The sequence below is a fragment of the Eleutherodactylus coqui genome, chromosome 9 (assembly GCF_035609145.1).
Source record: "Eleutherodactylus coqui strain aEleCoq1 chromosome 9, aEleCoq1.hap1, whole genome shotgun sequence".
NCBI classification, from domain to species: Eukaryota; Metazoa; Chordata; class Amphibia; order Anura; family Eleutherodactylidae; genus Eleutherodactylus; species Eleutherodactylus coqui.
In genome coordinates, this window is record NC_089845.1 from 123,601,471 (window position 1) to 123,627,887 (window position 26,417).

The 26,417-nt window shown below is 45.8% G+C and overlaps 1 protein-coding gene across 3 annotated transcripts in view; it reads right to left on the bottom strand.

The window, feature by feature from the left end:
- The window catches only part of WWP1 (WW domain containing E3 ubiquitin protein ligase 1), a 113,257-nt gene that overhangs the window by 12,512 nt on the left and 74,328 nt on the right, over positions 1–26,417 (bottom strand). For all 3 annotated transcript variants that reach the window (XM_066578450.1, XM_066578448.1, XM_066578449.1), the window contains exons 8-16: positions 25,699–26,014; positions 20,439–20,534; positions 19,144–19,318; positions 16,154–16,208; positions 15,990–16,074; positions 11,029–11,157; positions 5,129–5,201; positions 4,854–4,925; positions 2,176–2,264 (exon numbers count right to left, since the gene is read on the bottom strand). In XM_066578450.1, coding sequence (XP_066434547.1) covers positions 2,176–2,264; positions 4,854–4,925; positions 5,129–5,201; positions 11,029–11,157; positions 15,990–16,074; positions 16,154–16,208; positions 19,144–19,318; positions 20,439–20,534; positions 25,699–26,014 — 1,090 coding nt within the window. The remainder of the gene's footprint in view (positions 1–2,175; positions 2,265–4,853; positions 4,926–5,128; positions 5,202–11,028; positions 11,158–15,989; positions 16,075–16,153; positions 16,209–19,143; positions 19,319–20,438; positions 20,535–25,698; positions 26,015–26,417) is intronic.

Below are 26,417 nucleotides of genomic sequence, written 5' to 3' on the forward strand. Positions count from 1 at the left end.
ACTATACTTAAAGGTATTGCGGCTTATTTACCAGCACAGTCTAAAAGTCAGACGGTGGAAAGGGTTAAGTCTGTCCAGCCCAACTTTGGACCACCTTTTATAGCCTCATTTTATGCTAAAAGTTTGTAACAAAATGTTGGTGCAACTTAGGCCACACCTCTTTTACGAAATACTTTTTTCCGCTGTATCCGACAAAATGGGTATCTAAAACACATAGTAAATGTGATGTAACGCATGTAGGATCAATTTGCATCAGAAAACTGTCAAACCTTCAATTGTAAATAAGCTCCAGTGTCATCTGAAAGTTACATTGTATAAATCAGGTATTTATACAAACATTTTATTTCAGAACTTCTGGTGAGATATATATATATATATTTTTTTAAATCCTAATATCCTGCAGTTCTCACACTGACCACTAGGCCCAATTATAATAGTCTGACAATTCCTGCTTTGTAGATAAAACGTCTCAGCAGTCATCTCACTATCATCACAGGCAGCATAACACCCATGTATAGATAACAGGATCCCCCATTTACAATCCATGATGGTCACATCTGATGACCTTCCCGTATATATCTATATTACACTCAAGTTCGGCACTATGGAGCAATTCCAGCAACCTCATTGGTTCTGATTCACAATTCCAGCAACTTGATTGGTTGAATCAGGGAACCCAAACAACCACATTGGCTGCTTGGGTTCCCTGATTTAATCTGATGGGTTGTTAGTGCCGAACTTGAGTGTAATATAGATATATGCGACCTCCCCTCCCTGCACAATGACATCAGCACGTCACTGAGCATGCCCACAACACCTTCTCATAGACATCTAAGGGTCCCATTCTGTTCACTGAGCATGATTTCTGCAGTAAAGCGGTAATGCAGTGTCCCAGCATTCTTGAAGAATGGGGCAGTGGAGGACTTGCCTACCTCCAGCGGTCCCACATGCATATCCTCCACCGTCCCGCACATCAGTAACTTTTGGACACTATGTGATATGCCCCAAAGACAGGCAGAGTATATACCCCATACCTTTTGGGAGCAAATTTGCCTCAAGAGGGATAAAAAGTCCCCTCCTATAAAATCCATTAATACTAACCGTTTATTAATTACATGTCTTCACAAAATACATATGATCCAGTTTATTGATTCTCATTTCTTGTGGAAGGGCATTTCATAATCTGACTACTTTTACTGTAAAGAAGCCTTCCAATATTGAACACCCCTTTTAATGCCTGTTAGTTTATTGTACGGTTCTCAGAATGGATAGTACATGTGCCGATTCTCTGAGTTCAGCTTCTGTATACATATTACGGTTTCAAGGCATCCATTTCCCAAGCTTAAGCCCAATGATTCGGGATGGGTATTGTTTCTCCTTAAGAAGAGTACCTACAAGGTGGGAGAAGAGTCTTATAAGGTCATCCATGCTCCTCTGGGAAATATGCAAATGGGAAGATGGAACAATAGCTCTGCAGCTCCACCTATTGGCAGGTAGCATGCCTGCAAGTCAATGTCTGACTTTTTAAGCAAGCCTTGGCGCAGTGGTCACACGTGTTCTCTACTGGTTAGTTCATTTCAACAGGACTGCCAGAGATAGTGAAGAGCTTGTACTTAACTATCTCTGGCAGTCCCATAAAATTGAATGTAGCAGTAGAGTGACCATCGTTCTCATGATAGGTGGGGGGGTCCCAATTGTTGGATTCCCACCCATCAGTTACTGTGGATAAGAGGAAGCGGAAGTGCCTTTCCCGCTATTCGTTCCAGTAATCGTGATCGTTGGGTGCCCCCTGGTAGAGCTGCTGGGTGTTAGAGCTGGGATGGGGTCTGCTGTCACTATAGGGGAATATTTTCCCCATTACCTAGGGCTCCTATGGATGCCCCAATTACAGTGGAAAACTAAAATTAAAAAAAAAGGCACTGCGAATGTCCCCCTGATATGACACTAAGTCACATATTAAAAAAAAAAAAAAAAGATTATAAAACTAGGTAAAATATTAGAGAATACAAAAAAAAACAACAAAAAAAAAAACACACACTTTGGCCATAAACCACCACTTGCATAAAATCACTAAAAAGGGCCTGCTCCTTTAAGACCGAAACACTGGTCCTTAAGGGGTTAATCTTGATAAAAGTGGTTAAGAGACAACATAAATTATCTTATGGCCCTTCTTACCTTGCCAAACCCCCATAGTCTAGACCTTCTTCACCCCTGAACATCACGTATAATCGTCTTCTTAGGTCATAAGGCTTCAGCGCCATGATCTAGATGGGAAGAGAACAAATATATATATATGGATCTTTGCCAGCTCGCTTTTATCACCTTCCACAAGTCTACATGCTTTATACAAGGAGACCGGAATTCATGAATATTAAAGATGTCTGAGCACAATTATCTGTATAGGAAAGATGAAGAAATAACTGGGTCACGGAGGCTCTCCTCTGATCCTCGCGGACTGCGGAGGGCGACGAGCCGCATGCCGGTACGCTGCGGGGATACAAAGGGGTCACTTCTAGAGAAGAGCTTCTCTCAAACATCAAAGCTCAGCCGAGACCTCTTGTGCCGCCACTGGGCCCTGCGCTTTATGAATGCCAGCCCCCACTACTTCTGACTGTAGCAGCCCGATTCATGGAGCAGTTAAGCCAGTGTCCTTACTATAGGGGGTGCAGAAGATGCAGCGCCACCTGGGGGCCCAAAATGTCCTCTCCCATAGAAGAAAAGTGATAATTGGGCAGGTCCTGTTCAAGCACTCTACCGCCACCATTAAAATGAATGGAGCAGCAGTGCACATGTGCGATCGTTGCTGCTGTCATTGTGGGACACTCCAGACCCCAGTCCTCATCAGTGGGGGTCCCAGTGGTCCCACTGATCAGCAAGTTTGCACCTAACCTGGATAAGGGATAACGTCGTTCAGTAAATTTTCTATTCCATTTGCAGGAAACTTTTAGAAATCGCCTCCACGTGGCTTGTGGCAACTCTTTACAGTGTGTATGAAACTGCCCTTAGGATGTGTTCACATGAAGCTGATTTGCAGCGGGTTTTGGTGCAGATCTGCAGCATGTTACACCATTTCAATTTAACTTAAATTGAACATGTGAGAATACCCTTAAAGGGGCTGTCCCACTCCTGGCTGTTTTGCTACAGGAAGCAGACAGCTCTGTACATCACATAGTGGCCCGGGTTGGTATTGAATGCGGAATCCTATTGCAATGAAAGGGACTTAACCTGCAGTAACAACTCTGGCCACTGCACGAGGTACAGCGCTGTCTGCTTTCCGCAGGAAAACAGCTAGAAGTGGGACAACTCATTTTTATAGTGCCCATACACCCTCAGTCGCTGTTGGCTAAATGACCTTCGACAAACAGCTACTTCCTCCTGAGTGTGCCGTAGACACAAACGCTGTGCTATAACATGGGGACAGTGGAGAAAGCTGCAACTAGACACCTACGCTTATCTTCAGGGGGACTAAAGGATCAGGCTTTCAAATTAAAGTGGTTGTCCAGGACTTTACCTCAGAGCAGGTCATCAATAGCTGATCAATGGAGGTCTGCTGTTCTGGATCCCCCCTATTAGCTGTTTGCATGGCCCACTACCACAGCCAGAAGCTGATAGCGCCATCCACATAACAGTGATCAGCACCAGTAATGCAGGCACAGCTTCCCTTGAATTCCATGGGAGCCATACCTGCATTACCGACCTGGGCTGCTGCAGTATGGACTGAGCGGTCTGCTTCCAGCTCTGTCCGCACAGACAGCTGACTGGTGGGGATCCCGAGCCGCAGAGTCCCGCGCTGGAAGAAACTGGTGACAGGCGGGCTAGAAAAACGAGTCGTACAGGAAGATGCAGACAGGCAATGCTGGCCTAGTAGGCTGATCGACCAACGGCCAAAATAGTGTATGCGGAGGGTGAAGCTCTTCCAGCTCCAGTCTCAACCAGTGTGAGTACACCGCTGATCCCTGGCTCTCCACAATGCTTCCTAATGGAACTGATGTATTGATCTCCTGTCTCACCGCTATATTATCCAGCTCTCTGATGAAGAGGTCTGCGCACCTCGAAACACATTACAATGTAAAAATGGCACAATAGTTTATTTTTATGCATCACTGGCTTTACTGATACTTCAAACCAATCAATGGAAAGTTGCATCCGAGTTCTAGTTTTTTTTTCTCTCCTCTTCATCATTGCTTGGGGAAAAGTTGGGAGGCCCCCCAGACAGTCAGTCAGTCCCACCGAAAGCTGTGGTTTCAGATGACTGTTGTCTAATGCTTTACGGGGGCATTTAAACCTTTGCTTCTCATGTTTTAAAGTAACTCTCTCGTTTTGGGACAAATCTCTAACCCAAAACCGGAGGGGATAGAGACTACATTACCTGCTCTTCTCTGCAGTCCCTCCGATCTATAGGTTTCCGGTCTGGTTTTAGACAGTCCAAGATGGCCAATGCCATCTTCAGACTACCTAATCCCCATAGTGCATTGGTAGCATTAGACTACCAATTCACTGTAGCTTTTCTCTGATTGGCTGTGAACAATGTGCATTAGGTATATAAAAAATTGCTAAAGACCCCATGAATGGCAGAAAAACAGGGTCTGAAACTGCGTATCAGAGCCGCAACTGAAGAACAACTGCAGGTAATAGACTCCCTGCTCCTTTGGTTCCGAAAATAAGTTTTTCCCGAAACGATGACTGTAAACTAGATTGCGGTTTGACCTTCGCTACATGTAACCGATCCAACCGATCCATTCTTGTTCTTTGAAGAGTAAAATAGTAGCGCAGCGATTCAGAGATGGCACATGTACCAGTATGCTGATCATATACCGAATCCCCTATAGCGGTCTGCCCCCTCTTATAAGCACCTGTTGAAAGGAGTCTTCAAACAGAGTCTGCCTGGAAACGGTTATCTTCACATGGCTCGGCAAGGCGTTTGACTGCAAGAGAAAAAATGTCTAAATTAGTAAGCATTTCATGTCTCTGAGTCTGGGGCAGCCGGCAGAACACACTGCGGAAATTAGAGAAGTAAGTCCAACGCCATCTCCCTAATCACAGCCTGCACCGACAGATAGGAGGGACCATTCTGCCCGCCGGCTGCAAAGGATTTGTCATTAGAAAACCACCTTTAAAAAATGATTACCTGACACAAATATCGAAAATGGGCAAGCTTCCACCGAAAACTGCGTTCGTAAGCAATCTGCGGCCCCTTGGTCCTGAAACCGCAAAACAAAAAGAAAAAAGCTTACAAAGCTGTGCCGCCCCTCTGATATTACTAATATAACAAACCAAACACAATATACAGTCCCCTGAGCTTCTTAAACAGAGCCCACAAGAACCCGGCATCCCAAACCGCTGAATTTCTGCATATCTATAAAGCCTCCGAAAGTCTGAGAAAAAAGGAAACCTACTTGTATTGCTCTGATGCACCCAACATAGAGAGCGAAGCCACTTTGAAACTGCTCTTAAATTAAAAATCTCCTACAGTTTTGTGTCTGCAGCGCCTATACAGACTTGCGTTTCCATGGTAACAGACTACAAACCATATGTAGTCGGAGCTTGTACTCTTATCCCCAGCCATCCCTTGCTTCTGGCCAATGTACGGCATATAGGTGGCAAGAAGACAAAGGAAACAGACTGAATGAAGCCTGCAAGATTTCAGCAACAGGTTACAAACGGCTTTTAGTCTGTTACCATGGAGATATACAGGTCCGCATTGGAGCTGTAGATACAAAGCGGTAGATTTCAAATTAGAAGGGTTTTTCATGAATATTTATGATGCATCCTTAAGACAGGCCATCAATATAATATTAATGGGGGGCAGAGTTATGACACCCCGGACAATCAGATGTTTGGACAAGCACTATGGCCTCTTCCTCGGTCTGTGACATTATGTTGATTGGTGAAGGATAGGTCATCAATATCCAAACCGTGAAAAGGTCTTCCAAAGAGAACCTGTTATATCTTCATCTCAGTGGGCTGGTTACATAGCTTTACAGCCGCAGCCCCGCTGACTCCAGTAATGTCACTCTTTAGTTCATAACCCTCCCACCCCCGTTCGGGGTCGTCTTAGATCTGGTCCCAAAGTCGAAAATGTGTCAAATAGACAACCCCCAACCACTCACTGGCATTTAGGGTCATTGCCTGGTTATCGGATATCATTCCACCTATAGGGCCCACGGTGCTTAAACAAAAAGGGACAGTACTTACCCGTCCTCAGCCAACGCGACCCAGCCCTGCCGTGGTCACGGTATTTGTTGTGCCAGATGTTGTCACAGAAAGTCAACTGTCCGCTGGGTCACTGAAGTTCTCCTGGCGATAGCACTTGGATGTCACGACAGCAGTTAGATGTTTTCTGGTTACATCCTCTCCCACAAGGCACACCGGGACCATGGCAGGGCTGCTGAGGACGGGTTGGTACTGCTCCTTCTATTACTTTACCATAGTGGCATGTTGTCCGGTAACTGGACAACCCCTTTAAGTCTGATATCACCCATTGACAACGAGTAAAGAATGCATTCAAAGCGACCCTCCAGTTCATAGTATGTAAGGCTGAAAAAAAGACAGCCGTCCATGCAGTTCAGCCTATTACCCAATGCTGATCCAGAGGAAGGCAAAAAAAAACCCCAATGGAGGTAGAAGCCAATTTTCCTCAATTAAAAGGGGGAAAAAAAGTCCTTACTGACTCCAATCTGGCAATCGGAATAATCCCTGGATCACCGACAAAATTCTGTCCCAGAACCGGAGGGGAATATTATCTGCAGTTGTACTTCTCTGCTGTCCTCTGTTCCACTAGTTCCAGGTACTGCTTTCAGGCATCCAAGATGGCTGTGGCAATCGTCAAACTACCAAATCCCCACAGTGCAATGCTAGTGTTGGACCACAAGTGCAGTATACCCGAATTTTCATTTGGCAGAGATGCTCATGTGATCAGCACCGGCCAATCGGAGAGCAGTACACAGTGTACATTAGGTACTTTGGAAACTTCTGCAGCCATCTTTGACGGATGAAGGGGCAGCAGAAGAGAACTGATAGATAATATACCCCTATTCCGGAACAGAAATTTGGGGTGTTTACACATTCACAGGGTCAGGAGCCAAATCTAAGAAAGGCCAGAATGGAGGAAAGGGGTTGAGTAAAAACAACCACTATTGGAGCAGCTACTAAGCTATGCAGCCAGCCCTCTGATATTGGGACATGACCGGTCCTCTTTAAGGCGAATTGGAATGCAGCTTCACTTTTAGATGCATTGCACCAAAAGAAAAAAAAATTGCAAAAATGGACCGCCCCTTTAAGCTTGTTCCCCAAACAGAAAATACAGGGCTGCTCTGAAGCTTTTATTCTGCATAATATATTAAAGGCTCATGCAGAAACCCCGGCAGATGAGCGACTACGCAGAACTCGACATCTTGATCTCATTAATTGGACCATACTTATCACTGACCGAAATCTAGGAAACGGTTCAAGACCAAAAGCCATTTGTCACGCAGGTCGGGGGGGTGGAAGGCTTTTGCCGGCAGCAGCCAAGTGAGCAGCTTGGAACAGGGCCGTATTATTAGATGCACTGCAGCCACGGTGCATGCAGGTTTCCTCTGGAGTCTCTTAGGCTCTCTATAACCCAGGCGGGAGCCGTTAAAGCAGGGTAGGAGCTTACGGCATGCATGGAATTAGGCCTATATCACAAGTGATAGAAAACGGACTGCGAGCTGTAGCGTTACGCCCGCACAGAGCGCGGCTGCGGATCCACGTGAAATGACACACAGTTATGTAACGTCTACTTTTAGTACGTTAACAGATGTTATCAGCGTTAGATAGATGTAAGTGAAGTGTGTGGAGGCGGCGGGAAAGGGATTACGAAAACTGCAACAAAACTTGTCAGCCAGTGCAGTAACACTTCTGACCAGCAAGGGGCGATGTGAAGCTTACAATAAATGTCCTTTAATCTGCTATGTGATTACTCTGTACTGCAAGCTAAAGGTCCTTTTATACAAGCCGGCTGATGCAACCAACGCCGATAGTCATTCATGTCCATCGGTGCTCATTTCGTTCGCAGTTACATGGACCAAGAATCGGCTTAAGTTCCCTTCTTAGGATTGAACCTTCTTCCGAGGGCTCGCCGCCTGACAATTGGGCCACGTGAAGAAACCAAGCACCAGTCGGCCGATTGTTCGGTTTCAGAGAGCATAACAATGCTTTCCGAGTGGCGGTACATCTGTTGTGACCACGGAGATGTAGAGCCGACCAATGATCATACTAACAATCCTTTAGCCCCCGGGAGCCAACTCTTTGCATAAGAACACTAACGAGCACCAAAATCGATATGATCGGCGCCCGTTATATCAGGTCAAGAACTTGGCTCATCTAAAGCGACTTTATGGGGCGAATGATTGGTAGTGCAATCGGTCAACCCCGTAGCATTTGCCTGCTCATCAGCTGATCGTTGGTCGATTTACATGACCCAATAGTCGGGCGAATGCGTGTTCGGAGGAACATTGAGGCCCTTGATGGTGGTTCTACCTGTGTGTATTAGTACTGACAATAAAGCATGTCGATCCGCGCTCTTTGCATGCAGCTCATCATTGCACCGTCAATCCCAGCAATGGTCCCCATAGTCAGCAGCACATGCCTGGTCTACAAGGGGAGACGTCCTGCCAAAGAGGGGGCCATGCTGCACAAATAAGCATCCGCTGACTGATGATAGACGGCAAATGTCTGTTTGCCCAATTAAAAGGCCGTGTAAAAAAATTCTTAAAAAGAAGAGAAGTGCTCTCTATTATTAGGTGGCTTTCATATACCGCCTGATAATACCCAATTTAGTCATTCCGCACTAATTAAGTGGCACTAATGCAAGATGAAAGGAATTTACCTGTATGTGTGTTCTAGATATCCTTGTGTTACAGCGGCCTCGGGATACAATGTTTCCAGCACACAACCGGCTTTCCCAGAACCAATTAACTATACAAGTTCTACAGACTACAACAACCCCTCCTCCCCCGATTTGTCCCCAATCTGAGATACCAAGAACTACCGCTGTGTGCCGTTACTCATTATGGGGGGCATTCACTACCGCTGTGTGCCGTTACTCATTATGGGGGGCATTCACTACCGCTGTGTGCCGTTACTCATTATGGGGGGCATTCACTACCGCTGTGTGCCGTTACTCATTATGGGGGGCATTCACTACCGCTGTGTGCCGTTACTCATTATGGGGGGCATTCACTACCGCTGTGTGCCGTTACTCATTATGGGGGGCATTCACTACTGCTGTGTGCCTTTACTCATTATGGGGGGCATTCACTACTGCTGTGTGCCTTTACTCATTATGGGGGGCATTCATAAACTCATTTACACCAGAACTCCGGCATTAAAAAGCCACAATTTTTTGCGCAAGTCCTACTTGTGCAAAAATTTGCAACTGTTCAGTTTTTTACACTGCACTCACCCCTTTTGTAAGAAGTCGGTGAAGGTGGCAGGGCCCGTCAGAATCACTGGCGTAAATTATAGCTCAAACCCACAGCAGGTTTTACCTCCCATAGATTTCATTAAGAAGCGCACGGCCAGTGCACGATGCACCAAATGTAGTAATAGGATTGCGCCTCTTCTTACATTTGGCCCATCGTACGCTGTAGTAAGTTATCTAAGACGGGCATGTAAAAATACCGGTCTTCGAAAAATCCGCCCCTATGTCCGTAAAGCATCCGTAGACTCCGGTATAGACACATGGGGGCGTATTCATGAAGCCTTGTACGCTAGATCTTGGGTGTACAAAAGCCGTAAATTTCAGTGCACGGCATAACTTGTGACATTTAGCCTTGGCACACCGGTCTCTTTTCTAAAAATGGGCATGTCTAGGCGAAAGGGGGCCCATCAAATTAGCTATAATTTACAATAGACACTGGCACAACTGAAAAGTAGCTGATGTCGATTTTAGCCTGGAGTACGGAGATACTGCCAGTGTATTAAAGGGGTTGTCTGGTTACGGGCCCAGATTCCTTTTATACCTCTTACTGTGCTAAACAATAGGATCAGTACTTACCTCTCCTTTGCAATCTAGCGCTGCAGCCCCGCCGAGGTCCTGGCATTTGTTGTGGCAGATAACCAACATAAGTGACCTGACCACTGCAGCGCCACCAATCTGTACTCCTGGCATCCCGGTGCCAAGGATGTGAGTGCTGATGCCAGTGACGCTAAAGCAGTCAGGTGACTTCCGCCATCATATGCCACGACAAACACCAGAACGATGACGGCGGGGCTAGATCATGCCAGCAAAGGCGCGGCAAGTACTGATCCTCATTATTTTAGCACCATTGGTGGTACAGGGTGAATCTTGCTCCCACAACCCCTAATACATTACTTCAACCACGGTCTAGCTAAATATGCCCCATACAGGCTGCAGCGAGGACACATAGATGGTACACAACCACGGTCGTCCTCTCCGCTAGCAACATTTTTTTGACATAGTCAGCAGTTTTCCTTGTGAACCTGCAGAAAACCTCTCCAGGCGCCCCATGCTGTATTCACATAGGGATAGACACTGCGTAGACACGACATGAGAATGCTAATGTGAAGGAAGCTGCACATCGGATGAGCCAAAAGAGAAATAAAACACGTTAAAGACACTGCAGATGATGATCTATACACGCTGTATGTATGCTCTTCACATGGAGGCCGCCGCTCGCCATCCAATACCGTCCCATGTGTATTATACAGTCATATAGATATGCAGATCACAAGCGGCCGTGTAGTAAGGCTGGGAACACACACGTGACTTCATGGCAGTGAATGAATGAATCCCGCTGAACAACAAGTAATCAGCAGATTATTATCGCCGGGAAGCGGCAGCATGCCGGGTGTCATCAGAGGCCGGCGCTCAGTTTTCCGACAGTCTATCATTAAAAAAAACAAAACCGTAATGAATGATCTGCAGCTGCGATAATCCCCGCCGGGAAGAAACAAAACCACTTGTGTGTTCCTAACCTTCCGTGTTCCCCAACAGTAGCGCAGCGCAGAAGCGGACTGCGGCTCATGCTTCCCGTTACTTACACGGATGACTTTCCAGTCCGCGGGTCATTGAAAGTAGTGGTCTTTGTGTTGTGATCTACAAAGTACTTTACCCCTTCTCTTGTGTACCGAATTTCCCAGCCCTCAGGCAAAGGGTCCTCATTTTGTAAACTGTGGGGAGGGAGCAACCATTAATAAGAAGCCTTTCTAAGCACAGCAAAGGTTTTACACATAATACACAAATTACGCACTGGAATTAGTACTAGAAGACCTGGCAGCTCGCGGACAGATCCGCCGCCACCGCCAATACTCGGATACGCCGTGAGAGAACAAGGCTGGGGCAACTTTTCTTGCAAAACTGCGGCTGTTCCTCCGTTACTCCTCTTAGAAATAACATTGACACCAAGACGTTACTATTCCCCTTCGAGTCCTTTTACACGGGGCAGCTGTCGGTGCTTTTTTTGCCATTGGCCACTTCCATTCCAATAAACAGACAGTCATTCATAGGTCGGCTGCACACGAGGGTAAAGGGGCATTTAGACCCCACGATTCTTGCTCAAAAATCACCGAAAGCCGTCTTTTGAGCAATAATCGTTGTGTCTAACTGCACTGACATTGTGCAGTTTTCGCTAACAAATTGCTGATCGTTCACTTTCAGCATGCTAAAAGACAACGATGAGCCTTATCAGAAGTTCACAGCGGGGTACAGCTGATAATATTGTTTCAGCTGTATCCCGCTCTCTGAACACAGGGAGGGCATGAAGAACACAGTGGTCCAGCTGTGTTCTTTAAACTCCACATGGAGCACATAGCTGTATAACAGCTGGGCGCTCCGAGAAGAAAACAACTGGATGCAGAAGGCAAGCGGCCCCACTTTTCTTCTGCATAGCCCACTTGGAGCGCTCAGCTGTGTAACAGCTGGGCGCTGAGCAGAAAACTGGATGCAGAAGGCAAGCGGCCCCACTTTTCTTCTGCATAGCCCACTCGGAGCGCTCAGTTGTATAACAGCTGGGCGCTCCGAGAAGAAAACAACTGGATGCAGAAGGCAAGCGGCCCCGCTTTTCTTCTGCATACCCCGCTCGGAGATCCTAGTTATCGCTCTAAACTTGAGAGATCACCTTGCCCTGTAAAAGCACACAACAATTATTGCTCAAAACGCTTAAGATATCTGTTGAGCGATAATCGTTGTGTCTAAACCAGGCATAATTCGCTACGTGCCATCCGCATGTGACAGTGGCGCGGCACGCAGCAAGTACGCACTGACATCGCCATACACTATCTTGGCGTGTATAATATGTGCTAAGATCGAGCATGTTGCAATCTTTACTGCACACAATGTGTGATCGGAGGCACAGGAGCCCACGGCAGATCGGTATAGTGTATTCCACGTGCAGAATACGCTGTACTAACACAGCCATGTGGAGGAGCCCCTACATGAACGACTGTCTGTTAACACGGGCCGATCGTAATTTGATTTTACACCTGCATAAACTGAACGCCGATCGATAAGCGAACTAAAAATTGCACGCTGTTCAGTCGCTAGCAGCGTTTACACTAAATGGTTATGGTTCGGTTTTGCACGATCTAGCGATTAACTGAACGATAATCATTCCGTGTAAAGCAGCCCTTGGAGTCGCTGATTGGACTGTAGGGGAGTAGTTATGTGCAATTGACAATTTATTCAGATACATTTCCAGGAGGAACAACAGAGGAATGGCACAAAACACAGTTCTAAGAAAAGATGCGCCAACATATATAAAAGGCATATTTACAGATGTAGCAATTCTTAAAATGACTGGAGCGTCACAACAACGCGGTTTGCAACATTCTAGCCAAGTTTTTGTAACGCATTAGAAGTCAAGTTAACGTTTGCTACATCCGTAGCACGGCGCACACGTCACGAGAGCTGCAGCAGGTCTGACCTACCATTATATAGCAGCCTACATTATATGGTTACACTGAGCTTTAGTGGAGTCCGCTATGGAAACAAAATTTTAATAATGAGAAGCCAAGCAAAAAAATAAAAAATAAAAAAAAATGTGGGCATGAGTATATATAATATATACCATCTGTATCTATTGTCTCTGCTGACGACACACCAACACCAGCAGCAACTTGCATGCCTTATAGTCTAAGGGATGAGAGCCAAGCAGCAGCTCACATGCCATCAGCATTCATAGGGGCATCCTCTGGGGGGGCGTATGCTGGGGGACGTATGCTGCACATTACAGAAGCCGATTAGACCAACACACGGGAGCCAACGTGCCGTATACTGCCCATACAATGTATGTATTTCCGAATATTCATAGAAAATGACTCAAAAAGTTGGGCGGCAGTTTTGAGGCCGGCTGGCTCCTGGGATCGGTGCAGCCCTCACATACAAGGTCAAGGGAGAAGCTTATTTGTAGGCGGTAACTAGGCGAAAATCGCACGCACATACATAGCAAGGAGGAGAAGAGTAAGAAATACGACTGTGGGCGGTTTCACATCTGCGTCGGTGGGATTCCGCTTTTCCTGCTCCGTTCGGGGAGCAGGAAAGGGGAATGCCTGCGGCCATACAGCTGCGTCTTAGGACGGTGCCGAACAGACCTATTGACTATAATGGGATCCGTTCAGTTTCCGCTCCGCTTCCCATCTTCTGGTATTTTGCGACGGAGGTTCCAGCGCAGATGTGAAGGCACCCTTACTCCTGCACTCATTATGAGCCATAGCATCCTTAAAGAGGACTGCGCAACCCCCTGATGTGTCCATTTTAGTAAATCGCTGTAATCCGGATGAAATACATTTTAGACCATATTTTCTTCTAACTCTGCATTGTGCTGTTCCTCCATTACTCCTCCTAGAAATGTATAAAAGTGTTACGGTTCTTCCTTGTCAAAGAGGCGTCTCCCTACACATTCGATACGGTCAGCGCTGATCGGATATAGTATCAGCGACTATAGGACACCCCTCCAACTCAGAACTTTCCAGGAGGAACAACAGAGGAACGGACAACAGAGATCTAAATTTCATAGAAATTTTATTTATTAACTAAAACGGACATGTCAGCAGGGGTAACCAGCCCTCTTTAAGGCTGACCGAGCCTCGTACTAACGGCTGCAGACAAGTTGTGAAGCAGTAGGACACAGCAGCAAATTACAACTTTTTTTTTTTTTTTTTTAAACCAGTATTGGTCAATAGAAAGATGAAGCGATGAAACCTAAACTGGCAGTGCTGCTGCCTAATTTTGTGCACCAGCTCTCCTACATTAGGTCGGCGACACATCAGCATATTCCCGCGACATTTACGCATCCGTAATGCAGACAAGGGTCCCAGCCTGACCGCAACTCCAGGCATCATAGGAATCGATCATACTGCGATACCGGGTCAGGCCGGATCACACCCATAGGTGCGGCTGGCATAGGCTGGGGTGTCGCCGGCCTGCAGGAAAAGGAAATGCATTTTTTGGGGCAAACATATATAAAAAATTCAGGTCTCATATGCCAAGTGTGATTTAGGGAATGAAAATGCAATGTTAATTCATTCCTATGAAGACGACCAACTTGTACTGCAGTCAGCTTTTATATATACAAGCCCCAATGCCTTAAATAAGGACTTTTTTTTAAAGCTTACTCATTTTGCAGTAGAATACCTGAAGATCTCTGCTTGCTGGGACTAAAGGGAAACTTTATGGTTACTTTCAGAGGACTGAAGAGTTAAGCGCGTCCTGGTTATGTGCAAATCAGACAGGTGACAGCATCTACAACCCGCAGCGCTGATGACAGCACTCACATATCAGTTATGTCCGGCCACATATTTTTATATACCCAAGTTAGACACAATTGATGTCATTTTTGTTCCCCTATTTGTCCATAACTGAAAATAAAAGCACTGCTTTCTGTCTGTGGGGTCGTAAGTTAGGTCAACACTGCTCCCATAGGAAAGCACGGGATCAGTTCATTTCCTACTACAGTGGAGAGAAAGAAAATCAGACAGCAAAACCTATAAAAGGGACCCTGATGAGCCGCGCACCATGTGACCGTCACATGACCAGGAGATCGTTAAGAATGTGTTCACACGTAGTAGAGAATCCACGGTACCTTACAATGCAGTGTGAGACATCAGATTTTGAAGCGGTTTTTAAAAGGTGGACTCAGTCATGTGAACATAGCGTAAATGTTGTGGATGTTCCATGTCGAAAATCCTGCTACAATAAAGCTGATTTGCAGTTGATTTCCCTCAGCTGACGAAAAAAAAAATCCACATCCAAATCAGTTTTGGCGCAGATTTACTGTAGATTTCACCCCTTCAGTTAAATTTAAATTGAAGGTGTGAAATCCGCCATGGAGTCGCACCAAAGTGTGCACCAAAACGTGAAGGTATCAACACGGATTTAGGTGCGGATCTGCTGCAGATTCTTTCAGCTAAGTGTGAATGCAGGCTTAGGCGTCTTCACATGTAGTGAATTCCAACGCAGATCATCCTTGGTGTCTGCTGAGGATCCCTACTAGAATCCACCACGTGTGAACGTGCCCTTAGGCGCAAATTCTGATGCAGATCCCCAAAATCCGCAATGACAAATCAGCTCCATGTGAGCGCAGCCGAAAGGTTCCCATTTAGTAACGGCTAGCAGAGATCTCTAAGACAGAAAGGAAGCAACACAGAGTATTGCTGTAATAAATCAGCCTCGTCCTCATCAATACTGGTCTAGACCACAAGAAGCCTCCGCAGCGTACGGAGGGACAGATGCCGCAGTGCTGGTCACATTGCTTCAAAGACTCCATGCTGCAGATACCGACCTGAGAACAATCTAATCCAGCAACAGGAGGTAAGGGGGGCAAACTGGGGCACATATCTAGAGACTAGTAAGTTAAAGTTTTGTTTCTGTAAGTGCGCAGAATTAAGGCAAAACACATCGAAATGTAAGGAAAAGCGTCTCTTCTTGAACATGGAATGGAGCGATGTGATGGGACGGCTCTATTGTATAACACAACGGCATAAGCGTACAGAGGACGTATTCCTACCCTTGAGTTCGAGGGTCTTCCCACTGGGTCGTTTTTGTGTTGTGGTTCACAAAATACACTCGGTCTGTAGAGTCCACTCTTCTTTCTGGAAGACAAAGGGTAAGACGTTTCACCCGGCAGTCATGTCTACGAACGACGTATTAATGCTGGTAACGTTCTCCTACCCCAGCCTGGCGGTAAAGGTCCTAAGGGATCGTTTTCTGCTGATAACATTGAAGCCTAGAATTAAACATTTCACAACCATGTTATTAAACAATGCAACATATGTGTACTACCAGCACCTCATCTAATACTCACCAGCCTCCCATAATATATGTGTACTACCAGCACCTCATCTAATACTCACCAGCTTCCCATAATATATCTGTACTACCAGCACCTCATCAAATACTCACCAGCTTCCCATAATATATCTGTACTACCAGCACCTCATCTAATACTCAGCAGCTTCCCATAATATATCTGTACTACCAGCACCTCATCTAATACTCAGCAGCTTCCCATAATGTATCTGTACTACCAGCACCTCATCTAATACTCACCAGCTTCCCATAATATATCTGTACTACCAGCACCTCATCTAATACTCACCAGCTTCCCATAATATATCGGTACTACCAGCACCTCATCTAATACTCACCAGCTTCCCATAATATATCGGTACTACCAGCACCTCATCTAATACTCACCAGCTTCCCATAATATATCTGTACTACCAGCACCTCATCTAATACTCAGCAGCTTCCCATAATGTATCTGTACTACCAGCACCTCATCTAATACTCACCAGCTTCCTATAATGTATATGTACTACCAGCACCTCATCTAATACTCACCAGCTTCCTATAATGTATATGTACTACCAGCACCTCATCTAATGCTCACCAGCTTCCCATAATATATCTGTACTATCAGCACCTCATCTAATACTCACCAGCTTCCCATAATATATCTGTACTACAGAGCACCTCATCTAATACTCACCAGCCTCCCATAATATATCTGTACTACCAGCACCTCATCTAATACTCACCAGCTTCCCATAATATATCTGTACTACCAGCACCTCATCTAATACTCACCAGCTTCCCATAATATATCGGTACTACCAGCTCCTCATCTAATACTCACCAGCTTCCCATAATATATCTGTACTACCAGCACCTCATCTAATGCTCACCAGCTTCCCATAATATATCTGTACTACCAGCATCTCATCTAATACTCACCAGCTTCCCATAATATATCTGTACTATCAGCACCTCATCTAATGCTCACCAGCTTCCCATAATGTATCTGTACTACCAGCACCTCATCTAATACTCACCAGCTTCCCATAATATATCTGTACTACCAGCACCTCATCTAATGCTCACCAGCTTCCCATAATATATCTGTACTATCAGCACCTCATCTAATACTCACCAGCCTCCCATAATATATCTGTACTATCAGCACCTCATCTAATACTCACCAGCTTCCCATAATATATCTGTACTACCAGCACCTCATCTAATACTCACCAGCCTCCCATAATATATCTGTACTATCAGCACCTCATCTAACACTCACCAGCTTCCCATAATATATCTGTACTACCAGCACCTCATCTAATACACACCAGCTTCCCATAATATATCTGTACTACCAGCACCCCATCTAATATTCACCAGCTTCCCATAATATATCTGTACTATCAGCACCTCATGTAATACTCACCAGCTTCCCATAATGTATCTGTACTACCAGCACCTCATCTAATACTCACCAGCTTCCCATATAATATCTGTACTACCAGCGCCTCATCTAATACTCACCAGCTTCCCATAATGTATCTGTACTACCAGCGCCTCATCTAATACTCACCAGCTTCCCATAATATATCTGTACTACCAGCGCCTCATCTAATACTCAGCAGCTTCCCATAATATATCTGTACTACCAGCACCTCATGTAATACTCACCAGCTTCCCATAATGTATCTGTACTACCAGCACCCCATCTAATACTCACCAGCTTCCCATAATGTATCTGTACTACCAGCACCATATCTAATACTCACCAGCTTCCCATAATATATCTGTACTACCAGCATCTCATCTAATACTCACCAGCTTCCCATAATGTATCTGTACTACCAGCACCTCATCTAATACTCACCAGCTTCCCATAATGTATCTGTACTACCAGCACCTCATCTAATGCTCACCAGCTTCCCATAATGTATCTGTACTACCAGCACCTCATCTAATCCTCACCAGCTTCCCATAATGTATCTGTACTACCAGCACCTCATCTAATACTCACCAGCTTCCCATAATATATCTGTACTACCAGCACCTCATCTAATTCTCACCAGCTTCCCATAATATATCTGTACTACCAGCACCTCATCTAATCCTCACCAGCTTCCCATAATATATCTGTACTACCAGCATCTCATCTAATCCTCACCAGCTTCCCATAATATATCTGTACTACCAGCACCTCATCTAATACTCACCAGCTTCCCATAATAGATCTGTACTACCAGCACCTCATCTAATACTCACCAGCTTCCCATAATGTATCTGTACTACCAGCACCTCATCTAATACTCACCAGTTTTCCATAATACCACCAAGCAGTGCTAAGTAAGATGAACCAAGAGAACCCTGTTTTGGGTCGAACTTTGCTAAAAGCTCGGTTTGAGTTAAGCAAAGTTCTACCCCAAACAGGGTTCTACTGATTCGGTTCGCTCCACACTAGTCTTGAAAACTGATGTATGAACATTGTCTAAGAGCCATAAACGACCCGTATAACCCTCTCCCTCTCCGTTAGTCGTACACCAGCTTTAGGAGTTTTGGTGAACTTCTGGTTTGGTTTGAACTAATTCGGACCAAACCAAACTGTTTGCAAAAAAGTTTGGCAGACTAGCTGAACCGAACTTTTCAAAAGTTTGCTCATCGCTACAACAAAGTATAGATTCAAGGACAGTGTGGGCATACGCACTGTATATGTGCATGTATAACGTAGCATCTACCAACTAATCACAAGCGACACTGCTCTATTGAGGAGACTTTCTCAAGTCAACCATTCTATCTTCGCACGATTGCTGCATATATGGACTTCATAGATATGTGACACAACGGTGATAATCCAAGGACAGTATTACCGAATAGAGGTATCGCTGGTTGAACTGCTGCATAGCTCCTTGGAGTTGATTGCGCTGCGACTGCCACTGCTCAAAGTTTCGGACAGACTCCATGGTGGGCCTCTGCCATGTTGTAGTCCTAGTGTTATGGTCAACATAGTACACCCTACCGCGGTCATCGACCCTTCTTTCCCATCTGAAAAGTTAAACAAATTTGTCTTTTTGGGGACAACACAAACGGCATAATTCCTTCAATTAGTATTGTGCAAGACTCGCCAAGTGATGGTATTTCCTAACCTACTTCATATGCTGCTCATTTCAGTAACTCAGCACAGACTGCCTGGCTATTGTAATAAATAGGAGCCACAGAGCCGTACCGTCCAGCACAAAATTAACAAAACTGTAGATATACAAGTTTATGTACCTTAAAGGGACTTTAAAAAACAAAACATCTTCAAGATTTGTTACATGCCCATTCTATCACTCTGCTCTTTAATCCCCCCTTAAATAACCCAGTAAATGTACTGGGGTCACGAAGGGGGTCTGGACAGTCTGCTCCATATCCTGTGGCTATGAGCCGATTCTGATAGCTGACAACTGCCGAAAATGGAGGTAGCAGTTAACTACTTAGATGCTGCTGTCATAGCTGGATGCAGATGAGCTGGCATGACAGACCAAAGCCTAGTGAGGGTTCCCAGGGAGGCCAAGCATAGCTGCCTAATAAGCCTTGCTTGTGGAAGGGCTCAATAGGCGACATTGGAACTAACTATACTGCGATATCTAAGTATTGCAATATATAGCACAAGCGATCATAAATTCAAGTCCCTATGGGAAGATGAGGCGACTGGAGCCCCATTGACATTTTTCCTGGACCATTTTGTTCCATCTGGAATAACTAACCCTACAAGCATCTTTACGGTGTTGGGTTTGGAACTCTCCTGCTGCACTCTGTTCCCTGGATGTCATGCGGATTGTAAGGCTTCCCAACATTTCAGCAGACAAGGATTCTGGTTGTGAGCGGGTTGGGTCCCTTATTAAGGACTCCCCTGCTGGCACCAGGTAAGCCCTTTTCCTTACATTGGCGTGCATGAGATACATTGTCCCTAACACTAAGCAGTGGCATGTTGTCACAGGAGTCCTCGGTGTGCAGAGGTTGAGGTGTAACACCAACGACTACACCGCTTCTGATTGACATGCAATCTCCGACAGACACTGGATGTACATTAGCAGTGATCAATAAGTGCATAACCTTTTCAAGCTAGGTTGTTTGTGTTCTTTAGTGCCCAGAAAACCCATTTAACGTAGCAAAGGCTTACCCCGGTGGTAAAGGCTGTGGTCGCTCCCACGTTGTAGTCCTTGTGTTGTGATCAACATAATATGTTCTACCATGAGGATCCTTTCTCTGCTCCCATCTGCAATTAAAGGGTTAATGGATCGCGTTAAGCGCTAATACGCTCTAAACCGAATCATCCCATGGAAAACAACAGAACTGAAAATAGTAAAGAAACCCACATCCTGTATGGTCCCAATTCTGAGTGGGTATTGAAGTGCCCAAACACCTTACTGCGTGGTGAGCAGAATGCATGTCGGAGCCGGCTCTATTATGCCACATAGTCCCTTTGACTCTGGTTTCAGCTCTCGTTTAGGTCTTCCACTGTGCACTGCTCCCTGATTGGTCAGCAGTAGCCTTGGCCAATCAGAGAGCAGGAATACTGCACTGGCAGTCTAACACTACCAATACACTGTGGGAATTCGGTATTCTGAAAATTACAAAATCGGTGATGGCCAAAAATGTAACCTAGAACCAGCAGATCAGAGGGCCAGCAGAGAATAATAGTTGCAGTTAATATACCCCCCACCACCACCCCTCGAGTCCTGGGACCAAAATTTTACCTTGAATCAAGAGGGGGACTTTAAATGGGGCTGTCTGCACATATTTTCACTGTTGACCTATCCTCTGGAGGTCCACCGCTCAGGAATCTTGTTCATCATCTGATGGATGTCCCACTGTCCAGAGCAACGGGCCGGACATTATCATGAGCGGACAGGGGAGGAAGTGACGGCAGCGGCTTCACTCCTATTGAAATCAATTTGGAGATAAGGTCATAAACAGAAGGTTTCGATGATTGTGAAGCCAGCACTTCTTCCCGTCTGCTTATGACAACATCCGGCCTGCTGGGCAGACAACCCCTTTAAGAATCAATCATTTTAGCCAACTGATGACAAACTATCATCGCCTGAAAAGAAGTCAGCCATGTCTGAAATTTTCATCCACTAGTCGGACAAAAGGTCATTGTTTGAAGAATGTGCTCAGAAGAATCCTTTTGTCCGTCGCCGAGGGTCACAAATCGTGTATGGCCAGTCTGAACAACTAACCGCCAATATGGACTAAAACATGTATGGTGGCATCTGTGAAAAGATCACTCAACGATTGCCCCATCACCCGCCTAATGTGTATGATCAACTTTAGTGGACATTCAAAATGTGAAAACCGGTTTGCGTTCTCGTGTCTATGCTGAGATACGGTGAGCTGAAGGTGGAGATCTACAGCTTTAAGAAGCACTCCACTAATTCTCTTCTTTCCTTGTAGAACTATTCTGCAATGTGCGCAATAATGCGGTTATTACCTTCACATTATCTTCCTTTCCAAGGTAGAGATGCTTACAAAGTTGTATTACCGTCTTGCAATGACACAGAAGAAATCAGCAAGGTAGCATATTATAAAAGGAAAAGAAACAACCACTACCGGAGTGCTTCTTTAACCCCTTCGCACCCCATGAGGTTGAGGTGAGATGTTGCATAATCCACAGCATATGGATGGCGCAGGCTCAGGACCTGAGCCTGGCACCATCCACAGCAGGAGCCGGATGTAACTAACAGCTAGCTTCTCGTTGCAACAGTGGTAACAGGTGATGACACTAATCACCACTGTCAACCCCTAACATGTTGATTGCTTCATGGTTTACAGAGGAAAGGGAGTGTGATGTCACCGGCCCTCCACCAATTTATTGCAGAGGGGCCCATGAGTTGCCACATGGCAGCCAGACACCAGTCCCAATGGTGTTTACGTCTGCCATGGCTTGTGATCACCATGATAAGCAATAATACACTGAAGTACTTCTATACTGCAGTATATTAGGTGAGTGACCATAGCATCAGCAGGCTCACGTCCCCTACAAGACAGAAAAATGAAGATAAAAATAAAAAAATGCATAAAAAAGGTAACACAAAATAAAACCTTTTTGCACTTTACTTAGAGATGAGTGAACGTACTCGGATAAGCACTACTCGTCCGAGTAATGTGCTTTATCCGAGTATCTCTCCGCTCGTCCTGAAAGATTCGGGGCGCTCCGCTGCTGACAGGTGAGTCGCAGCGGGGAGCGGGGCAGAGCGGGCGGGAGAGAAGGAGAGAAAGATCTCCCCTCCGTTCCTCCCCGCTCTCCCCTGCAGCTCCCCGCTCCGCGGCGCTCCCCGAATCTTTCAGGACGAGCGGGGAGGTACTCGGATAAAGCACATTACTCGGACGAGTAGTGCTTATCCGAGTACGTTCGCTCATCTCTACGACTTTACCCTTTCATATGTAAAAACAAAAAAAAGTGAAATAAAAAGCACTTGTTACCCCTCAAGGCAAACGCCATTAAAAAAAAGAAAAAGCCAAAATGGGTTTTTTTTGTTCATCTTGCCTTGCAAATAAACACAATAAAAGTGATCAAAAATATCATTTATACCCCAAGATGGTTGAAACTACAGCTTCTTACATATAAAACAAGCCCTCACACAGCTCTATCGATTGAAAAATTATAAAGTTACCGGACTTTGATTGCAGCGATGCAAGGAAAAAAAAAAAACTACAAAAATGTATATATAAATTTTCCCAAAAAAATGTTTACAGTGTACAAAAGTGGAGAAACCTAAAAAAATATCTAATTTAGCCATCATTGTAATCATACCAACCTGCAGGGGGGTGGGGGGTTAAACTAAAAAAAATTAAAATAATCGGTGATATTGGTGAACGCCGTTAAAAAACACAATTGATGTGTTTTTTTCACCCTGCCCCCCCCCCCCCCAAAAAAAAAAAGTTACACAATACATTGGATGTACCTCAAACTCAGCTCGCCCTACAACAAGCCCTCATATGGTCAGGTCGATGGAGAAATACAGTGGTCACTCATCAGCCTCTGGGCTTGTATATATTCACACAATCATAAGTCCGCATACAAGATGTTAGAAGGTTTTCACATTTACTGTACATTTCAGCCATCTGGGCCTCTCACGTTTGCAGGGTCCTAGTGCCTGAAGGTCAGTGCAGTCGGTTTACCTGCAGGCTAGGTACCCTCTCCACCACTGACACACTATACTAATTGTAAGCCGTATAGAACCAATGCCACGGCCCAGCCGCCTGTGGTGCGGGCGCAGTAGGACCAGATATAGGAACAGCATCACTTTCTTCCAAAGACACGGAGGAAAACTGCTGACTTCTGACTAAAGGCTATTGCTGACCAAAACACTTCAGCATGTAAATCCCCCATGGATCCGCCATATGGATTTCACTACAATTACAGAAAATACATCCAGAAGTTGGGATTCATACTCTGTCAACACTTTCAAATACCTGGTTGCCGAGTCTGCTTTAGAATCATTCCTATTATCATGGGAGCTACCCTGATTCCCCAAAAAATAAGACCTACCAGGAAAATAAGAGCAATACATCAGAAAAGAAAGAAAGGAATACATTACCTACTGTGCCCCCCCCCCCCCCCTCAAATAAGACACTGTCATATTAATTTTTGCCTCAAAAGAGACGCTAGGTCTCATTTTCCAGGGAGTGGGTCTTATACTCACCTGATCCACAGTCTGGGTGCCTGGCCCTGCTGATATCTGGCAGGGACAAGGCAGGCTGCAGTGTCCTCGGCGTTCACACAGAACTCTCCTTCTGGGGTCGGGGCTTTGAATACCCCGCCTCCAGCAAGCGAGTGCTGTGGCTCAGCCAATCAGAGCCAGCACTGGATGAGTCAATCACAGCCATTCATTGATGTCATTCACTGAATGGCTGTGAATGATTGAGTGCTGGCTCTGATTGGCTGGCAGCCGATCCAATCACAGCACTCGCTTGCAGAATGTGGGGTATTCAAAGCCCCGTCACCAGAAGGAGAGTTCTGTGTCAGGGCAAACAACACGGCAGCCTGCCACATCTCCGGCAACCAGCGTGAAAGACACCGCTGGCTAGGCGAGTATTTTTTCAATTTTCTAGGGCTTATATTTTAAGCCCCCACTACCACCCTAAAAGTAGGGGTAGGGTTGTTTTTTTTGGGGGGTGGGGGGGAAGGCCTGTAGCAGGTTCGGTTCAGGTCTCTCCCGCTGCTCTCCAGAGCTCGAACGCGCTTCTTGCAGTCCTCGGCCGCCCACAGAAGATCACTTCCTGGTTATGGGATTCATAAATCCCGCCACCACAACATGATGGCTCTGATTGGCTGAGCAGCGCTCAAGAACCAATCAGTGCAGTGTTCGATGAAGCAATGCAATGGCTGTGATTGATTCATCAAGCACTGCATTGATTGGTTCTTCGACCGCTGCTCAGCCAATCACAGCCATCTCGTTGTGGAGGCTGGATTTATGAATTGGCCAATCAATGCCGCGGCTCACCGAGTCGGAGCTCTGGAGAACAGCAGGAGGGACCTGGACCGAGCCTGTTAGGCAAGTATAACAACACATTCCCCGAAAATAAGAAATAGCCCCTCTTTTGGGGCAAAAATAAATATAAGACAGGGTCTTATTTTCAGGGAAACAGTACTTTATTAAGGCAGAAACCCAACTAAGGGCTCGTTCACATCAGAAAGTGGCCGGGCTGAAAGCTAGAGCACATACGCTCCTGAGATCCCAGCCATCAGACTTAGATGAAAGAAGTGCACAAGTCTCGGCCTCCTCTGCTATTTCTTTCTGTAGAAGTGGTCTGCTTCCCTGGCAACGAGCGGTAAACAACCACAGGAATCAATATCTGCAATATCTGGAGAACGGAGCGTTTCAGAAATAAACATCTTATGGGCGAGTGCATGGTTTGGCAATTTCGAACACCTTGAAATATGATTCCTGAGATGGGAATACCATTCAAATGCATCAAAAACAGAAAATGAAGCAATCCTCAGTAAAGGGATTTTTCCCAAATCGACATCTATCACCTACCTACAGGATAGGTGATAAAAGCCTAATCACTGGGGGCCGCACTGATCTGTAGAACGGATGCTCAGAGTCCACCATTCCAGGTATGCAGGCGCGCGAGCATCACATTCAAGCACAGTGAACGGCCACATCTCCCAAGCAACTGCACCTAAGTCCTAACCGGAATTAACGCCAGCCCTGAATGACCCGCAGTATAAAATCCCAACCCGACAACCAGCCTCATAATTCACTAGAAATCCCGGAAAGCTATAATAAGAAGGACCACTCGGAAACCTCCTCTGACTACAGAGCAGAGGCGAGCCGGCGCGAGTCTTCCCCGCACTGCAGACACTGCAGTATTACAAGTGACGGCACGCTGGGCTCATTAGCAGACTACAGAAGCTCAATCCATCAGCGTACCCAGGTGGCAGAGGCTCTGCGGTGGTGCCAGGCTGCTGTCTCACAGGATCCACGGAGGCAGCGCTCGATTGCCTGGGCTTTGCAGCTTCAGGACTCAAGCTGTCGGCAGCAGAGGATGGCGCAGAGTCTGTAGCCCTTACAGGTTCGGGAGCAGCGCTAGCAGCTGGGGCGCCACTTTCAGAAGTGCTAGTTGCTGCTATGTCTGATGTGTTCGTCGTAGAGTCCGTGCAATCTGATATGAGGGATCCCGCGGGAGCCGCTGCAACTTCATGGCAAGACGTGCTATTGACTTCGGATGCAGCAGCTGTGCCATTAACTGCAAAGAACAATAGTCAGAGTCAGAAAATGGGGCAAAATCATTCAGAATGCGCATTTATAACATGAACACTCATTTATGTATGCGTGCAGCCAGATTGTGCCGCAGGATGGGAAGCATGGCATCACTTGGATTCAATACGCCAATAAATGTGGTTGGCACTCCATCTTTAAGATAGTCCATCTATATAATATAGAAAGTCCTGCTAGCTGAGCTCTTATGGTAGAGAGACAGATGAAGGCATGTGTAGTCGGCGGCGGGATACCGGTCACTATTCTGGAACAATCTGCAATTCCATTCACAAAGGAAGATGAATTGATACACATGAGTTGCATCAACATCCATAAAACACCTATTTCTATGCCAGTACCTACCTGATGAGCTACATACTGTCCCAAAATGT